The sequence below is a fragment of the Cetorhinus maximus genome, chromosome 4 (assembly GCF_964194155.1).
Source record: "Cetorhinus maximus chromosome 4, sCetMax3.hap1.1, whole genome shotgun sequence".
Taxonomy (NCBI): domain Eukaryota; kingdom Metazoa; phylum Chordata; class Chondrichthyes; order Lamniformes; family Cetorhinidae; genus Cetorhinus; species Cetorhinus maximus.
This window is the reverse complement of record NC_135882.1, coordinates 120,250,631-120,268,457: the sequence shown is the minus strand read 5'-3', so window position 1 is coordinate 120,268,457 and position 17,827 is coordinate 120,250,631. Positions and strand designations below refer to the sequence as shown.

The 17,827-nt window shown below is 42.9% G+C and overlaps 1 protein-coding gene across 6 annotated transcripts in view; it reads left to right on the top strand.

Moving 5' to 3' along the window:
* The window catches only part of mmp16a (matrix metallopeptidase 16a (membrane-inserted)), a 280,337-nt gene that overhangs the window by 228,618 nt on the left and 33,892 nt on the right, over positions 1-17,827 (top strand). For all 6 annotated transcript variants that reach the window (XM_078540700.1, XM_078540705.1, XM_078540701.1 and 3 more), the window contains one exon: positions 7,605-7,743. In XM_078540700.1, the coding sequence (XP_078396826.1) occupies positions 7,605-7,743 (139 nt within the window). The remainder of the gene's footprint in view (positions 1-7,604; positions 7,744-17,827) is intronic.

Genomic DNA, 17,827 nt, shown 5'->3' with positions numbered 1-17,827 from the left:
CATGAATATCTGGGGCCCAAGCACAGATCCCTGCAGTACACCACTAGTCTCTGCCTGCCACCTGGAAAAAGACCCATTTATTCCCACTCTCGGTTTCCGGTCTGTCAACTAACTCTCCATGCCAGTATATTACCCCTAATCCCATGTGCTTTAATTTTGTCCACCAGCTTCTTATTTGGGACCTTATCAAAAGCCTTCTTGAAATCCAAATACACCACATCCACTGGTTCCCCCTTGTCTATTCTACTAGTTACATCCTCAAAAAACCCCAGTAGATTAGTTAAACATGATTTCCCTTTCATAAACCCATGCTGACTTTGTCTAATCCCATTAATGCTTTCCAAGTGTTCTGTATCCAATGCATCCAATATTTCCATGGCAACTTCTGGGATGTAGATTATCAGGCCCTGGGGTCAAGCACCTAGCTTCTTTTGATGATTTAAACTTGCAGTCTACTTCACTCCAAATGTAATTAAATCACACACAGACATACCCAACTATACTTATCCCCATGAATCTACTTCACAATAAACCAGAAAAATATTATGAAAATTATTACCTCTGAAGAAGAGTCATAAGGACTCGAAACGTTAACTCTGTTTTTTTTTCTCTACAGATGCTGTTATACCTGCTGAGTTTTTCCAACATTTTCTGTTTTTGTCTCCTTTCTACTTCTATGGTTCCTGAAGCTTCAGTAAACAAAGTACTGTTCACCCATTCTGAGGGCTCTAAAGGGTTCCTTTAACTCGAAACCCTTCATTTGACGGATGGCAGAGTGCCATTGCGCCTGCCCTCTGTGTTTGGTCAGGAAACCCGAAAGCAGGTTGCTAATACTATAGCTGAGCTAAAGAGCCATGACAAAGTCCTTTTCATTTACAAACAGGTTCCCAACCCCCTGCCAGCACCTCCTGCTATGTGCAGTCTGTTAGGTTAAGATTCCACCCAGTGTCTTAATTTTATTTTGCTTTCATATCAAACCTTTTATTTTGTATTTTACTTTTGTTCTTTTTCTAATTTAGCTTGAATTCATTCAGCCGAAAGAATCGAACAGGATTGCCACCCAGTTTCTGTCTGTTCGTCTGCTGTTCAGCATATGCGAAGTTTTTTGAGAACCTGGCATTAAACAGAAACTGTGAAAGTCCTTTAAGGAATTGTAAATAAAATGCATGCCTAGCTACGGGATATTTTTGTACATCAGTGTAACGGTACTGTCAGTACAGTCAAATTGCATCAAGTGTTAGTCCAGTGTATAAACTGTGCCCTCGCTACTATGTTTACACCTTTTGGATTATAGTAGAGTCATTTATGTAATAACAAAACATTTTGATGTTTACTAACAGAATGAATGAACAGATGCAATTTATAATCTGAATATTTATTTTAATTCCACTCCAACTGGCATTCTATGTAGGAAATATTATGAAAGATATTCAGTATCTGGTTTCATAACACATAGGTGGCAAACTTTGTAAGATTATGAATTATTTACAGAGAAAGGAAGTACAAGATTTTCTGCGTATCAGATTTTCAGAACCCTTGCACTGAGAAGAGAACTGACATTGCCAAATTAAGTTTTCTTCATGTCATCAAGTGATGAGGGAGAAGTCCATTGTAATCAGTTAAAAAGCCACTGCCATTTTGCTATACTGCATAAGGTCTTCTATAACATTGAGGAAAACTGTCTTTTACAGTTACTTGAAATTTTTGTGTTTCATCAGTTAGCCAGAGAAGTTGTCGAAAGCAATAAATAAAGTGAAATGGTTCACCAACTGCATATCCTCGGGGTCTTGGAAAAATTTTCATGAATAAAGGCTGACACAATTGAACACTTTACTGTTGACAAAAGAGCAAAAATCATAAAAGCCGGTTATTCTCACACTAATAAATTTGAAAGTGAGTAAACTCTCATCACGCTAAGACATTGTCAACTATCCTCAGTTCAAGGATGTACTGCAGTGAGACCTGGACTGTATATCAACAACACAAAGGAGTGCTAGAGAAATTCCATCAGCAATGCCTCTGCTGCATTTTTTTTATTCATTCCCTGGATGTGGGCTTCGCTGGCTGGGCCAGCATTTATTGCTCATCCCTTGAGAAGGTGGTGGTGAGCTGCCTTCTTGAACCGCTGCAGTCCATGTGGTGTAGGTACACCCATAGTGCTGTTAGGAAGGGAGTTCCAGGATTTTGACCCAGTGACGGTGAAGGAACGGTGAAATATTTCCAAGTCAGGATTGTGAGTGACTTGGGGGGGATCTTCCAGGTGGTGGTGCTCCCATGTGTCTGCTGCCTTTGTTCTTATTGATGGTAGTGGTCGTGGGAGGTGCTGTCTAGGTGGTGGCAAATGGTGTTGAAAATTGTGCAATCATAAGCAAAGATCCCCACTTCTGACCTTATGATGGAGGGAAGGTCATTGATGAAGCAGCTGGAGATAGTTGGGCTGAGGACACTACCCTGAGGAACTTCTGCGGTGATGCCCTGGAACTGAGAATATTGACCTCCAACAACCATCTTCTTTTGTGCTAGGTACGACTTCAACCAGCGGAGAGTTTTACCCCTGATTCCCATTGACTCCAGTTTTAGGGCTTCTTGATGCCACACTCACTCAAATGCTGCCTTGGTGTCAAGGGCAGCCATTCTCACCTCACCTTGGGAGTTCAGCTTTTTTGTCCATGTTTGAACCAAGGCTGCAATGAGGTCAGGAGCTGAGTGGCCCTGGCAGAACCCAAACTGGGCATCAGTGAGCAGGTTATTGCTAAGCAAATGCCGCCTGATAGCACTTTTGATGACCTCTTCCATCACTTTACTGATGATCGAGAGTAGACTGATGGGGCGGTAATTGGCTGGGTTGGAATTGTCCAACTTTTTGTGTACAGGACATACCTGGGCAATTTTCTACTCAGTCGGCTAGATGCCAGTGATGTATTTGTACTAGAACAGCTTGGCTAGGGGTGTGGCAAGTTCTGGAGCACAAGTCCTCAGTACTATTGCCGGAATATTGTCAGGGCCCATAGCCTTTGCAGTATCCAGTGCTTTCAGTCATTTCTTGATATCATGTGGAGTGAATTGAATTGGCAAAGGCTGACATCTGTGATGCTGGGGACCTCCGGAAGAGGCTGATTTGGATCATCCATTCGACATTTCTGGCTGAAGATTGTTGCAGATGTTGCAAATGCATCCTCCAGATTCAATAGGAGGATCATTGAACAAATGCTAGTGTCTTTTTTGAAGCCAGCTCTACAAGCATTCAGGCAAAACTCCTGCAAAGTCAATTTTGATGGGCTGGTCACTGTGTCCAGATGGCCGAAGACCTTTTCCCCTGACAGGCCCTGTCTTCCCAACTCTCAAATGGCCAGTGTTCCAGAGAAGGACAAAGAAAACACTTCAAAGACTCTCTGAAGCTCTCATCGAAGCACAGCAACGTTGATATTAATGATAGGGTGGAGCTTGCTACCAGTTGTTCAGAATGGAGTACAGGAGTGTGGTGACGACAATTGTTCTGCACACTAGGACTTTTGTTGTCGTGAGGAGGTCTCTGTTGTCAAACACTCACTGCTGCAGTTTGCAGAAGGCTGAGCTGGTGCAGCTTAACCGGTGTTGGTTCTCCACATCAATGGTGGCCTTTTGAGAGAGGTGGCTGCCAATGTATGGAAAGTGCTCAACATTTCCCAGAGTCTCTATTTCAGCATATAAGAGAGGTGAAATATTTGGCTGACCAAATGTAGGTGAAGTTTGAGTTTTGTTTTGGCAATATTCAAGGAGAGGCCGAGTTTCTTGTATGTAGAATTAAATAGTGACATGCAAACCTGGTGCAGAGTGGCAAAAGCACTGCAGTCATTCACAAACTGTAGAACATGTATGTCTATGTTAGAAACATAGGAACATAGGATCAGGAATAAGCCATTTGGCCCTTCAAGCCTGGTCCACCATTCAATAAGATCATGGTTAATCTGGTTGTGGTCTCAGCTCCACTTTCCTGTCTGCATCCCAACCAAAATGTGTCTAACTCTGCCTTGAACAAATTCAATGACCCAGCTTCCACTTTCTAGGGGAGAGAATTCCCATACCAGTGACCCATTGGGAAAAAAATGTCTCCTTATCTCTGTCTTAAAAGGAAGACCTCTTATTTTCAAACTATGTCCCCTAGTTTTGGTTTCCCCCACAAGAGGAAACATCCTCTGGGTATCCACCCTAACAAGTCCCCTCAGGACCTGATATATTTCAATAAGATCACCTTTCATTCTTCTAAAGTCCAATGGGTAAAGGCGTGTTCAACTTTTCTTCATAAGACAACCCTTACATCCCAGGAATGAATCCAATGAACCTTCTCTGAACAGTTTATAAAGCTATAATATATTTTTTAATATAAGAAGACCCAAAACTGCACACAATACTCCAGATGTGGTCTCACCAAGGCACTGTACAACTGCAGTAAAACTTCCCTACCTTTAAATTCCAATCCCCTTGCAACATATGCCAACATTCCATTTGCCTTTCTAATCACTTGCTATACCTGCATACTAACTTGTTATGATTCATGTCCCAGGACATCTAGATCCCTTTGTACCACTGAGTTTTGCAATCTTTCTCCGTTTAAATAGTATACCGCTTTTCTATTCTTCCTGCCAAAGTGAACAAGTTCACATTTACCAACGTTACACTTCATCTGCCAAATTTTTGCCCACCCACTTAACCTTTCTACCCCTTGCAGGCTGGCCAGAATTTTCCAATACCCCCGCCACCCCCCACTCCACCTGGGCGGGTTCCCCCACCACGGGGCTGGTGAGCCATTGAAATCTCCATTCACATCGGCAGGACCGGAAGATCCCTCCAGCATGAGGGGTTGGAAAATTCAGGCCTCTATCTCCACTTGATATATATTTTCCTAACTAGCTTGGTGTCGTCGGCAAATTTAGCTACCATACATTCCATCCCTTCATCCAAGTCATCAGTATAGATTGTAAATAGCTGAGGACCCAGCACTGATTTCTGTGGCACTCCACCAATTACAGTCTGTCAATCTGAAAAGGACCCATTTATCCCACTGTCTGCTTCCTGTTAGCAAACCTTTATCCATGCTAATATGTTACCCCCTACATCACGTGGTCAGTTTAGTTCTGGCATGGAGGCAAATGAGCTTAAAGAGCTTTTCAACTAGGCGGTATTTATTGCTGACATCAGAAGCAGTTGATCTTTTATTCCTGAATTCGGGGGTGGGGGGGGAGTGGGGGGGAGTTCTTTTTCCTCCCAAATCTATAGGATAAGTCCATGATAACTTGATGCGAGCAAAGTCCCCCCAGCTTTGAAGACCTCAGCTGGAATACAATCAGGGCCACAGGCTTTGTTGATTTTAATCTCTTTCACTGAATGTTGCAGTTGTTCATTGGTGATTCATCCATGGATTCTACCACAGAATACTGGGGGTAGCCTGGAGAGTGTCAGCTGGCACAGTGGATTCTCGGTTGTTCAAAATGTTCTTTCCAGCATTGATGGATGGCATTGCTTTTCTTAAGAAGAGAAATAACATCCTATGAATGAAGGGGATTTTCTCCATTTGACCTTGGTCTATAGATGGGCCTAGTGGCTTCAAAATAGCTTTGCATGTCATGATGGTCAGCATATTGTTGGATCTCTCGGATTTTCTCTTCCCACCGTATGTCCTTTATCTTCCAGATTTGACTTTGGATGTTAGCCTTGAGCTGCTAGAATGCTGCTTTCATGAGCTGTGACCTTGGGTTGTTCTGCCGGGCAATGAAGGGTACTCATTTTTGTTCGAGGAGTTCACATATCTCAGCATCGTTTTCGCCGAACTAGACCTGGTGTTGACGATGCTCGAACCCAATGGTCTGGGCACTGGACTCTAGTACAGATGGCATTACTTGATCTCACTGTTCTGGAATTGAGTTGAATGTGTGAAGATTTTCCAGATTGGTTGTGAACTGCACTTGGAATTCTTCTCTTCAGCCGGGCTGCTTAAGGGTTGAGACCTATGGCCAGGAAAGCTGTCCTCAACCTTCCCAGCCCCTGACTTAATCAGAGGGAGTCAAGAAGGCATTGGACACTCCAGCCCCCTCTCCCCCAGCCCACCCTCCCAATTCTATGCCCCTCCTCCACCTCCTAGCCTGCTCCCATGGGTTGCATTTAATTCCACCCATCATGTACATAACACCAATTGAAGCAGCACTATGTCAACAAATATTCCTCCCATTGTGTTTGTTGAACTTGCTCAATTCCACAATCAAGAAACTGGGTTTATGTGCATCATTAAATAACTTTGATAGTGGCTACTGAGAGGCTGATTTCCCAGCCCTTCCTGCCCTCCTCGTTGAGGGATGCTCCGTGGTGTTGATAGTCTTATGGTGGATAAAAATAAGAGAGTTAATATATTATTGAATAGAAAGAATTTGAGCTTATTAGAATTCCTTAACAAATCTGCAAAAGCTTTTTTGGGAGATTTGTAGCAATACAAATTCTAACTCGTGCAGGACTGTGAGGAGCATGATAAAATCATCACTTGTAGTAATAAAATATTGCTGCAAGGCCATGTGATCTTTGTAGAGCAAATGAGTAAATTAGTTGTCAAACTCCATATTAACCTTTAATGACCAAATTTGATAGTAGGAAGCAGTTGGTGTTCTTTTGTGAATATGGCTTCTGCATGAAAATTGTAGAAATATCTCAGTTAAGAAATATTCAAAATTCTGTCATCAATTCATAAAACTAAAGGGGGAAAATTTGACTTTGGATTGACAGTGTAAAATTGGAACGTTAATGGAAATGAAACTCAGAAGAAATATATAATGCGGGACTGAATCCACATTACATGTTTTTACCTTGTCACCCAAAGTCAAAATTGAAGTATTGAAATGCAGCAATTTGAACATAAATCCCATCTCAGTGTTTTCTGTTCAGCATGAGCCTTGTTTGTGGGGCTTTTCAATGCCAAGAGATTTTAAGGCACAAAATTACAGTTCAGTTGTTGTGAATTGTCGACAGAGCTTCAACTTATGCTTACACAATTGACACAATTGTTGGCATATTTTTTATAAGGATTCTTAACAAGCAAAATATTCTATCACAGTGAAAAAGAACAGAAATGGTAGGAACATCCAGGAAGACAGTACCTCCAAAGAGTAAAGGCAGGTTAACTTTTCAAGCCTAACCCCCTAACCTGAAATGAAAACTGAAAGACAGTCAAGCATTTTAATAGGATTGGTGGAAGGGAGAAAGGAAGAGAAAAAAGAGATATTCTGAGTTCTGCTGAAAGTTCATCGACCTGAAGCATTACCTTCCATTTCTGTCTCTCCACAGTTGCAAGCCAGACCAGCACTTTCAGTTTTCATATGAGAGATATTCTGTGCCCAGAAAGAAGCTGATATGTTAAATAACTTGCAAGTTCTTTAATAGAAAACTGTGTTTCAAGCATTTCCTGTTCTTCGGGTAATTTTAACCTAACCTGCCCCAGCAGCAAGCAGATGGGATTGTTTAGACCACCCATTTAACATCCCGTCCAGTTTTATTTTCCATGTGTAAATGTACACAGATGTAAACAGTGTACAAAAATGCTAAAGAAAAACAAATTTAACCAGTGAACTGTCTAATTGCAGGACCATTGGTTTTGGCGTGTTCGGAACAATAAAGTTTTGGATGGTTACCCCATGCAAATTGCTTATTTCTGGAGGGGTTTGCCTTCAAATATTGATGCAGTCTATGAACGACCTGATGGGAAGTTTGTGTTTTTTAAAGGTAAGTGTGAATTTTTGTCACCAGGGCAAAAAATAATTGTGCTGTCCACAATGAAGAGAAACTGTTTCTTTCTAAATTGTGCAGACTCTAGGAAGATTTTCCTATTTTGTATCAGTTTAACATTTAATTTTATATGAATCCCATTTTAACAGTTTATGTAGTGACGAAAGTTAAACTTTAATATGGTAAACATAATTCATTTAGCAAATGTCCTGATCTGAATTTGTATTAGGTTTGGCCTGTCATCGTAAAAGATGATCATTTACAGGTGTATGACAAAATGTATTTATAAATCAAATAGACTGCAGCCAGGTAATTGATTGCTAGAAGTTGGAATTTATCAAACTATTGATTCTTTGTGTTTTCCTTTGTTGCTGCTTCCAAAACTTATTTCTATTCACAACTGAACCTTACATAAAACTGATGGACTGCATCACCTTCTTGAGTGCTGCATGATACAATCAGGAAAAGCGATGAGTTTTTTTTATCATTTGTTTCAGTGGCTTAACGCATGAAATAAGATGATATCATGCAACACACCTGTCTTTCAGATAAGACATTAAATTAAGATCTGTTCTCTGAGGTGCATGGACTGCAGAAGTTCAAGGAGGCAGCTCGCCACCACCTTCTCAAGGGCAACTAGGGATGGGCAATAAATGCTGGCCTAGTCAGCGAAGCCCACATCTCATGAATTAATTTTAAAAAGGTGGAGGTAAAAGATTTCACAAGGCTATTCAGAGAAGATGCTGATGTTCTGTCATTTTTGTAGCCAAGTCTTATTTACATGAATTCAGGAACCTGAAAGCGTGAAAAATGTTTCAATCTGGCAGCAGGAAATCTCCAAGGCAGCCAATTGTGAAGGACCTACAGTGATCCCTTTAAGGGTGGGGGGAGGATGTGTGGAAGCACCAGAAGCCAAAAGAATCACCACTTTGAGGAGCAGGCAAAATATTTGCAAAGTGTATAGCAGCAAAGACTTTAAGGGCTGGATTTTCACCACGGAGGCATGAAGCTCAAGTTGGTAAATCTCCCGATTCAATTTTCTGCTCCAGGGGAGAGGCGGTGTGATCGAATCGGGCCCCCCACCTCCAGAGGCAGTTTGGAGGCTGCCACAGAGGAGGGTGAGTGCCAAATGAGGCTGGTTAAAAAGTCCACCTATGCAGTTCTCTGTGACTTTGGCCCATTTGTATAAAAGGCTGTTAGGCCCTCTAGCCCTCACCCCTCACTCCCGTCTACCTCACATGCTCCCTCATAGACTCCATTCCACTTCCATTGGTTTTGGCGTGTTTGGAACAATAAAATTTTGGATGGTTACCCATGAAAATTGCTAATTTCTGGAGGGGTTTACCTTCAAACATTGAAGCAGTCTATGAAATGATGGGAAGCTTGTGTTTTTTAAAGGTAGGTGTGAATTATTGTCACAAGAGCAAAAAATAATTATGCTGTCCACAATGAAAAGAAACTGTTCCTTTCTAAATTGTGCAGACTCTAGGAAGATTTTTCTATTTTGTACCAGTTTAGTCCTCCCATGCCACTGCCATTCCCCCTCATACCCCCCATGTCACCTCCATGCCCCTAATACCAGCCCGCTCATGCGACCTCCATAGCCACTCACCCAGTATCCACTATGGGCAGACCTCAGGAGCCATGTGGAGATGGAAAAAAAATAAACTTCTAACACCCTAAGAGAGCTCAGACTCATACATACTTGATACTGGAAAAAGATATCATTCATTAAACCCACTCAAAGATTTTAAATCCACTCAACTGATAAACCTGTTATAAAAGCAAACAGACTTCTATTCACTAACTACATAAAAACAGCTAATCCTTTAACACCCTCTTAAAATGCCAATCAAAATATGAGCTCTGCTTCCTGGTTTTGAAGCTTTTAAAACTTAGCCAATGTTATGATCCCCAGCTGATGTTACCACTGGGCAAGCCTGATCCCAGGGTGGAACCCAACTTGATAAATCTTAACTTTTATTTGTTTGTTTAGGTGCATGGGGCAGAAATTTCCTCCCATCGGGGGCGTTGTGCGGGGCGGGCAGGAGCGTGCCCGATCCCGATCAGCGCCCCCGATTGGGTGCGCACCGCCATTTTACGTGTTGGCCCGCCCAGCGTGACACACACCTGGAAGCACTCCCTGTGTGGGCGGGGGGGATTCCCTGCGCCAGGGCATGCATGCGAAAGAGCGCAGAAATCCTCAAGGAGATTAGTTTAAGTTTTGAAAAATGTAACTAAGGTAAAAATAAATTTTAAGGGCATGTCCCCTCATGTGAAACTGTCACATGAGCTGGGACATGCCCATTAACTTTTTCAAAAAATTTTATGTAATTAATAAACCTTAAGGTTGGATGGGCAGCATTCTTAGCAGCTTTAATTACTTTGTTAATGGCCTTAATAGGCCTTTGACAGTTCGGTGGGCGTGCAGCCAACTCTGGTGTGGGCCCGCCAAACTGACAATCTAAATGACACGCGGTGACGTCGGGACACCCACCCGATGTCACCATGCGTCATTTTATGCGTCGGCAAGCGGGCCCCGCCCCCACTAGCCGACGGAAAAATTCTTCCCATGGAGAGGGGCTACTGAACAGCAGTCAGCTAATGAACTTTTAACAAAAGCATAAAACATTTATTAACAAGAAAAAATGAACCATATTACAATAGTCCTTCACCCGAAACTATACCTTTACAGGTATATACAGATTTTTAAGGATAACAAGTTACAAAAGCTATCTTATACTTTAATGTCCACAGTCCATGTAAACCAATTGGCAACCAGTGTTCAGATACACCACACTCTGAAACCAATGATTGACAGATGCCACCTCAACCAGATGCTATGGATCTCTCCTCAACTGACCCCAGATGCTTGTTACACTGTGAGCGAACCAGTCTCACTGAACTCCATCTTTCACACAAGAGTTTCCAATCTCCTCTCTCCAAGAACTCGCTTTGGAATCTTCTCCCAAAAAGGCGCTTTCTCTCAGACACCTTCCGCAAAGATCCACCTCCAGGGTTTCTAACCCTCCTTCCTATGTTCCTCTCCCTTGGATCACCACATGCATTCAAGTTTTCTTCCACGCACTCTCTCTCACCAACTCAGCTGTCAACAGTACACCACTGCTTCACATGCCCATAGCAAAGAGTTACAGACCTTCAATTGCCTATTTGGACCATCTGACTTCTCACAAGTCTTTATCTCACTTTAACTCTGCTTCCTGCAACTTGAAGCTTGGAGCCTTTCTTTCTGCCCCTCACTCTTAACTTCACTTACCAAGGCCTTTTCCAAATTCCTATCTTTCCTTTGACTAGAAGGTCTTCTTGGGCCTTTTTTCTGTTCTGTTCCCCTGGATTCTTGGGGACTTTCTTCTTTAGTTTGGGACTGGCTACCTGCCCCTTCTGGGTTGCTTCTGCCTGGCAGTTGTCTTCAAAACTCAATAAGTGCTGCTTCTCGTTTCTTGTGTGTGTGTCTGTGGGAGGGACCTGCCTCTCTGGACCTTGTTGCTAGGCAACAGCCCAGTTTTTCTACTCTTGTGTTTGCTTAACTTCTTTTACAGTCATAAACTCTCATTAGGAATGCAGGCACCTTTTAAAGTGAACCTAAAACTCAACTTGATCTTTTCTTAACACACAGATACAGAAATACAAATCAAACTTAAACATTAAAGCTAAAACTCATTCCGAACACCAACAAATACCAATATAACTTACTTAAACTAGCTCTATTTCCTAACACCAATCATTCATAATGAACTTAGCTGTAATAACAGCCCTTGGGAAATGACAACAATGATGTCTGTTGAAACTGCAAGAATAGATGACGTCAGGGTGGGAGTGTGAGAGGCATGAAGGATCATGTAAGGGACCCACTGACCGGACCCATAATAGGCGCTGGTCCACAGCTAGCCCCTCCAGGATGATGGTCAAGCAGCGTATTAAAAAAGAAAGTTAACTGACCTGCCCTTGTGCCTCGCTGTCTACAACCTCATAATGCAGCTCCCACCTCAGCCTGTATAGCTGTCAATCACCGATGGTGCTGGTCCATAGCTAGCCTGTCCAGGATGATGGTCAGGCAGCTGTGGCGTTTCCTAAATTACACCAGATGTCTGTCAATGTGCCCTAGCAACGGGCACTTGCTTTTTCACTGTAACTGACAAGCTGCAGTCTGTTTTTTCCTAATATTTTTAAAGGGCTGGGGATTTAAAGTAGCTTCAAATCGTGGCACTTAAGCAGACTTCATCCATTCGTCACAAGACTTGTGCCTCCTTCATAAATTCGTGACTCCCAAATTGCGGCTGAAGGTCCTTGGAACACTGAAGATGTGTTCTGTTTGAACTCAGCATTAATTTCAAATGGCTCTGCTGAGTTCAGGTTTCCTGCCTGTGTGTTTCACAACTGGCCCCCTTCCCCCACTGGTAAAAATAGGATTGGCCAGAAATTGGGTGTTGGCTTCCGCATTGGGTCCCACCCGTTATTCTTACAGGCTTCCTGAGTCATCCCGAATCTGCAAAAATCTGACCCTAAATTCTGAAGGCTTTTATCATTAAATTAAATAAGTGATGAGGGGGAGTGGGGGAAGGCATACCTGCATCTGGCTTTCCTTGATGATGACAGCTTTAATGGCCATTCAAATTTGCTAGTCCCTAGTACTCCGAGATGAAAAGAGCATTGTGGGAGGAGCAAGATGGAGTGGGGAAGAGATGGCTTCTCAAACTATATAATTTGATCCTTATTAATCGATGGTTCTTACCTGCTTCTGCCAGGAACTCCAGTCATCCAGATCAAAATCAACCCAATAATTGGAAGGGGTAGAAAACAGAGCTAAGTTTTTAATTAGGGATTGGGAACCAGACATGGGGGCTTTACACATACCCGCTGCAATTTACAATGAGTCAGCCAATGAAAGCCAGAGAATGGGCTCACCATCCAATCTGGGATGGAGGGCAGGCTCTGAACATTGGAGGGCCCTCCCAACAATGGAGGGTCAATCCAGGCTGAGGTGGGAGCTGCGTTATGAGGTTGTAGACAGCGAGGCACAAGGGCAGGTCAGTTAACTTTCTTTTTTAATACGCTGCTTGACCATCATCCTGGAGGGGCTAGCTGTGGACCAGCGCCTATTATGGGTCCGGTCGGTGGGTCCCTTACATGATCCTTCATGCCTCTCACACTCCCACTCTGACGTGACCCCCATTCCGTGCGCCCCCCCGTGCCCCCCCCACCACATATAGGCCAGGGCATGGTCCAGTCCAACGTGGGGTTCCCACATCACTGACTGGAATAGTGCCTAAATAAGCCACTTAATTAAATATGATTAGCCTAAATTGGTTACCCATTGTTTGCCAACAGGCAGCTGATGCCACCCTGTGCCAGCCTCTTTCATATTTGCTCGGGATCGAGGTTGGGATCATGGTAGGAAAATGGCATGTAGGCACTGGTGCAAAATTGTGCACCAGCTTGCCTCTGGCCTGGATCTCAACCCTTTTAAAACCCTAACCTCAGATTCCTGGCTCTTCAACAAGTCACACTAGTTTGATCTCACTACCGCCCCAGTGCAAACAGAGTGGTTGGGACATGAAAAGCTTTTCCACTCTCTCAGTTAACACATGGGGCAGAATCTTCTGCCTGTCGGGCGGGTTGGTTGGGAGTGGGCGGACGTGGGCGGGCCAATTAAGGCCCTCCCAGCATGATGCGTGCCCGGAAGCGCTCAGCGCTACCTGTGTGGGCGGGGGGCGGAGGGAGAGGCAGGGCCTGCACTCTTTCGTGCATGCGGGCGAAAGAGTGCAGCAATCTCACTGAGGCATGGAACTGCCTCAGGGAGATTAAATTCAGATTGAAAGTTTGAAAAAAAGAAAGATTAAAATTATTCAGACAATGTCCCCTCATGTGACAGTGTCACAAGCTGGGACATGTTTATGAATTGAGCAAAATTTATTTATCAATTTAATAAACCCTTCATGAAGCCTTATCACGCCCGTGGATGAGGTTTCATGAAAAACGCAAAGGCCGCCTGGGCTGTTTGCCTGTCCGCCAACCTTAATGTTGGACAGGCAGTGTTGATAATGAGGTTAATTAGTTTTTAAATGGCCTGAACAGGCCTTTGACAGTTTGGCGGGTGTGCAGCCGCCTCCGATGCACACCCGCAAAGCGGAAGATCTGAATGACGCGTGGTGACGTTGGGACGCATGCTCGACGTCACTGCACATCATTTGATGCGTTGGCTTGCGGGGCCCGCCCCCACACGTCAATGTGAAAATTCTCCCCATGAAGATTGTTGAGTTATAGCTATAAAGATTGCTAATGCCAATAGAATGAGATCCAGCAGACTTTAAGGAAAGAAGGTGAGAAAGTCGAGGTAATGAAGAAATTGAATCAATGTACATCCCCTATTTTGTTTTTTATCCTACAAGGTATTAGTTATGTTATTAAATTTAAGAATGCAACTTGATATTGTGTGCTTCTTGTTCCTTTGTAGGATAAATTCACTCATTGAAGGGAGCAAAGGTCGGTGATAGGTCTACAAAACAGTAACTCAGACTCTCCAACCCCTAGCTCCTTCAAACAGGGCTCCCACCTTGAGTTCTATGAATTACCCTAATGAAAAATTCCAACTACAATCTAAGCCACCTATCAAGAATGGTGTGGGTTTAAATCAGACACCCATTTTCTGCCCATCTGAATTTTTCACTGCTTTGTCTTTAATGGAGCTGAAATTTGAAATGTAAAAATTACACTTAAGGTAGGCAGTAAAGTCCTGAAATGGCACCATAAAGTTTGCATAAATGCCCATATGGAGCTTTAACCTCATAAACAGGATTTTATAGTAAATTGAATTTAACATAAACCCGACTTTTATCACTAGTTTAAAGGGAATAAAAGGTTTACAGACCATTCTGCCCATAAACCCAGTCTTTCATTTTTATTAATTGTGGAAACTAATTCCCTTTTACACTTTTTTTCCTCCATAATCCCTTAATACTCTTACTTCCCAGGCATTTAGTTTCTCCTCTTTAAATACCTCAAATGATTTTGCATCTATTATCTGCTGGCATAGTACATTCTACATTGTCACAACCCGATATATATAAAAAATTGTCTTTTATTTTACTTTGTTTGAATTCTAAGATTCTGCCACCTTCTTCTAAATCTGTCTCGTAGCAAGAACTTTCTCTATCTGTCCTTGTTAATACCTTTTACTATTTTAAACCTGTCAATAAGATTACCCCTTCATTTCAGAGGAATATGATTTATATGTTAAGGTATATTTATATATGATTGTTATCTACCTTTCACATTAATTAAATTTCTTCACCCTATGTGAACTGCCACTATGGGTGCCACTTTCTGTGGCTCAATATATCCTTCCTAATGTGGGATGCCCAAAACTACACAAAATATTCCAAATGGAGTCTGATGCTCTTAGCAAGAGAGGGAAAACAGCCGGAGCAAAGGCAATGAAACGTGGACGGAGAGGCAGGGAGAAGGGGGAGCCTGCAAATCCTTTCAGAGAGGAAAGGCTCATTTTTTGGGGGGAGGGGTGGGGGGGTGGTGAGGGTGGGGTGGTATAATAAAGCCCCTAAAAACAGCAGTCTTTATCTCAAGGGAGAATGTTCTGGTGAACTTCCCTTTTGTTCCTACAAAATCTCCCTTCCTACAAGCCCAGCTTTTGTCCTTAGTGATTCCATGGTATATATCAATTTCCCTCTTGAATTACCTATTTTTTAACTCGCTGGGGTGGTATAAATCTCGCAGGGTCACAATACAATAAGTTTGTTCCCTTTCCATAAATTCAGAAATGGTTATTGATTAAAAAAAAACAGCACCAAATTGAATTCCACTGAGCGTGGTCCTGTGGTACATGTGAACAGGGAAGGGAACATAGGCTGTGAGGATCACTTGTCAGCATGGGAAAGGTGGAAGTGGGCACTGTCTGCTTTTTCAACCATACAGGGCTTAGGGCTGCACTGATGCACTTAGAAATTTTTTAGGCAGTGAATTGCCTGGAACGGAGAAACATACCAAAGGCCTAAGTTTGTAGCCAGAGGCTGACCTGAACAATGCATGCCAGAATATGACTGTGTTTTAAATACCTATGGCATGTATCTTGGGTTTTATTCCAAATTACTTGATAAGGACTTCAAGACCCTATTCATATTTAAGCCACAAAAACAGAATGATTGCTGAGAACATTGACTCGCACAGCAGGGGCCAGACTGATCCCTGCTCTCCATCCAGAATATGGTTGGATGTCCTGTAACCTTTGCCATGACACACCCTGTTAGAGCTGCTCAGTATTGATTGAGCTTGATTTCTTCTTCTAGCCTGGAGCTGTTATTCTGCTATTCTGTCAAGCTGACCAGGATGGCATTTTTCCCCTCCACACAGTATTGCTGGTGTTTCTGTGGTTCTGAAATCTAGTGTTTCATCAGTTTACAGGCCATTTTAGCAGCTAGCCAATAAACATTAACCAGGAAGGTAATGTGCACAAGAAGGTCAGAAAACACTTGCGCACTGCTTTTCATCTTACCATTTTACTAACAAAAAAGTTAAAATTTCAAATGCATACACTGTGTGGATATGAGTAGCGAAATTATATGCCCCATGTCGGTGTGCATTATTCACTTTTTATTTACAAAACTAAATCGGGCTGAAGCTTAGCTCCAAAAACGGGGGTCAGGTGAGACGTTAAAACGTTAAAAATCTCCAACCCACCTTCAAACCACCCCCTTTGTGGTTTACAGAAGTGGAACAAAAGAATAATTAAATATTTTAATAATGTTGGCAGCCTCTGATCTAACCCTGGCCAGCAGGTTTTCCTGGCTTCAGGAAACCTGGCAGCTGAAGGGCAGTGAGGACAGCTGTTGGGAAAAGGTAGCTTCTTCCCATAGGCCCCCAAGCTCCCCCTACAAGAGACACTCCCCCATACAATATCCCCACACTCCCACTAGCAGCGGCAAGTGACTTACCTGCAGAATCAATCAGGCTGACTTCCAGGTGGAGAACTCCTCAAAGTAAATCTACATACACGGTGAAATCAAAACTCCACAGCAGACAGGCAAACCCAAACTTATGTGTTTCCGACTAGAAATTGTCTAAAACGCGGAAGCATGCCATTCAGCTCAAATGGTGTTTTTGCTGTACATGAGCCCTTTCCTAACCTACTTCATCTAACCCTATCACCATATCGTACTGTTTCTTTCTCCAGCATGTGCTTTTCTAACTTCCCCTTAAATATATTTTTGCTATTCACGCTAACTACTCCTTATACTAGTGCATTCCCACATTCTCAGCACACTCATCAGGTAAATAAATTTCTCCTGAATTCCCTATTAATTTTTTTAGTAACTATCTTGTATTTATGACCTCTAAATTTGGAATCCCCAATAAGTGGAAACATTGGGGTGGATTATACATTGAGGATGGGCTCCCCACACCACAGTGTAAATGTCAGGGGCAAGCCCACCTCGAGTTGGCCAGCTCACCCTGCTTTAATTTTACAGTCTTTAATCGTTATGAGGTAAGAATTCTGTCACTCTCCTGGAGGAAGCCGCAACTCATAGTGCTGCCGGTCAATCAGAGACTGGCAGCCTTACAGTGCTTGCAGCGCTGCCAGGTGTGATGGTCACTGCCGGTACTGCAGCCAGGCCAAGGAGGAGGCATTCAGTGATGGACCTACAGCCAAGTCTAGGATTTTGCCAGGGCTCAGCTGGCTCTACAACCCTCTGAGATATCAGTGCTTATCTAATTCTGGCAATTGAGCATCCCTTATTTTAATCCCTTCACCATTGGTGGCCGTGCCTTCAACTGACTGGGCCCTAAACTCAGAATCCCCTTACTATATTTCTTTGCCTCTTCACCGCAGCTTCCTCCTTTCAGACACTTCTGAAACCTACCTATTTGACTCAGCTTTTGGTCACCTCACCTAATATCTCCTTATGTTGCTTAGTGTCACACTTTGTTTTATAATGCCTCTGTATAGCACCTTGAGTCTTTTTCATTCTTTTAATGCATCATATAAATATAAGTTGTTGTTATGGTCCATTTTTTCCACTAATATTCTCCCATTGTTATTCTTGAAATA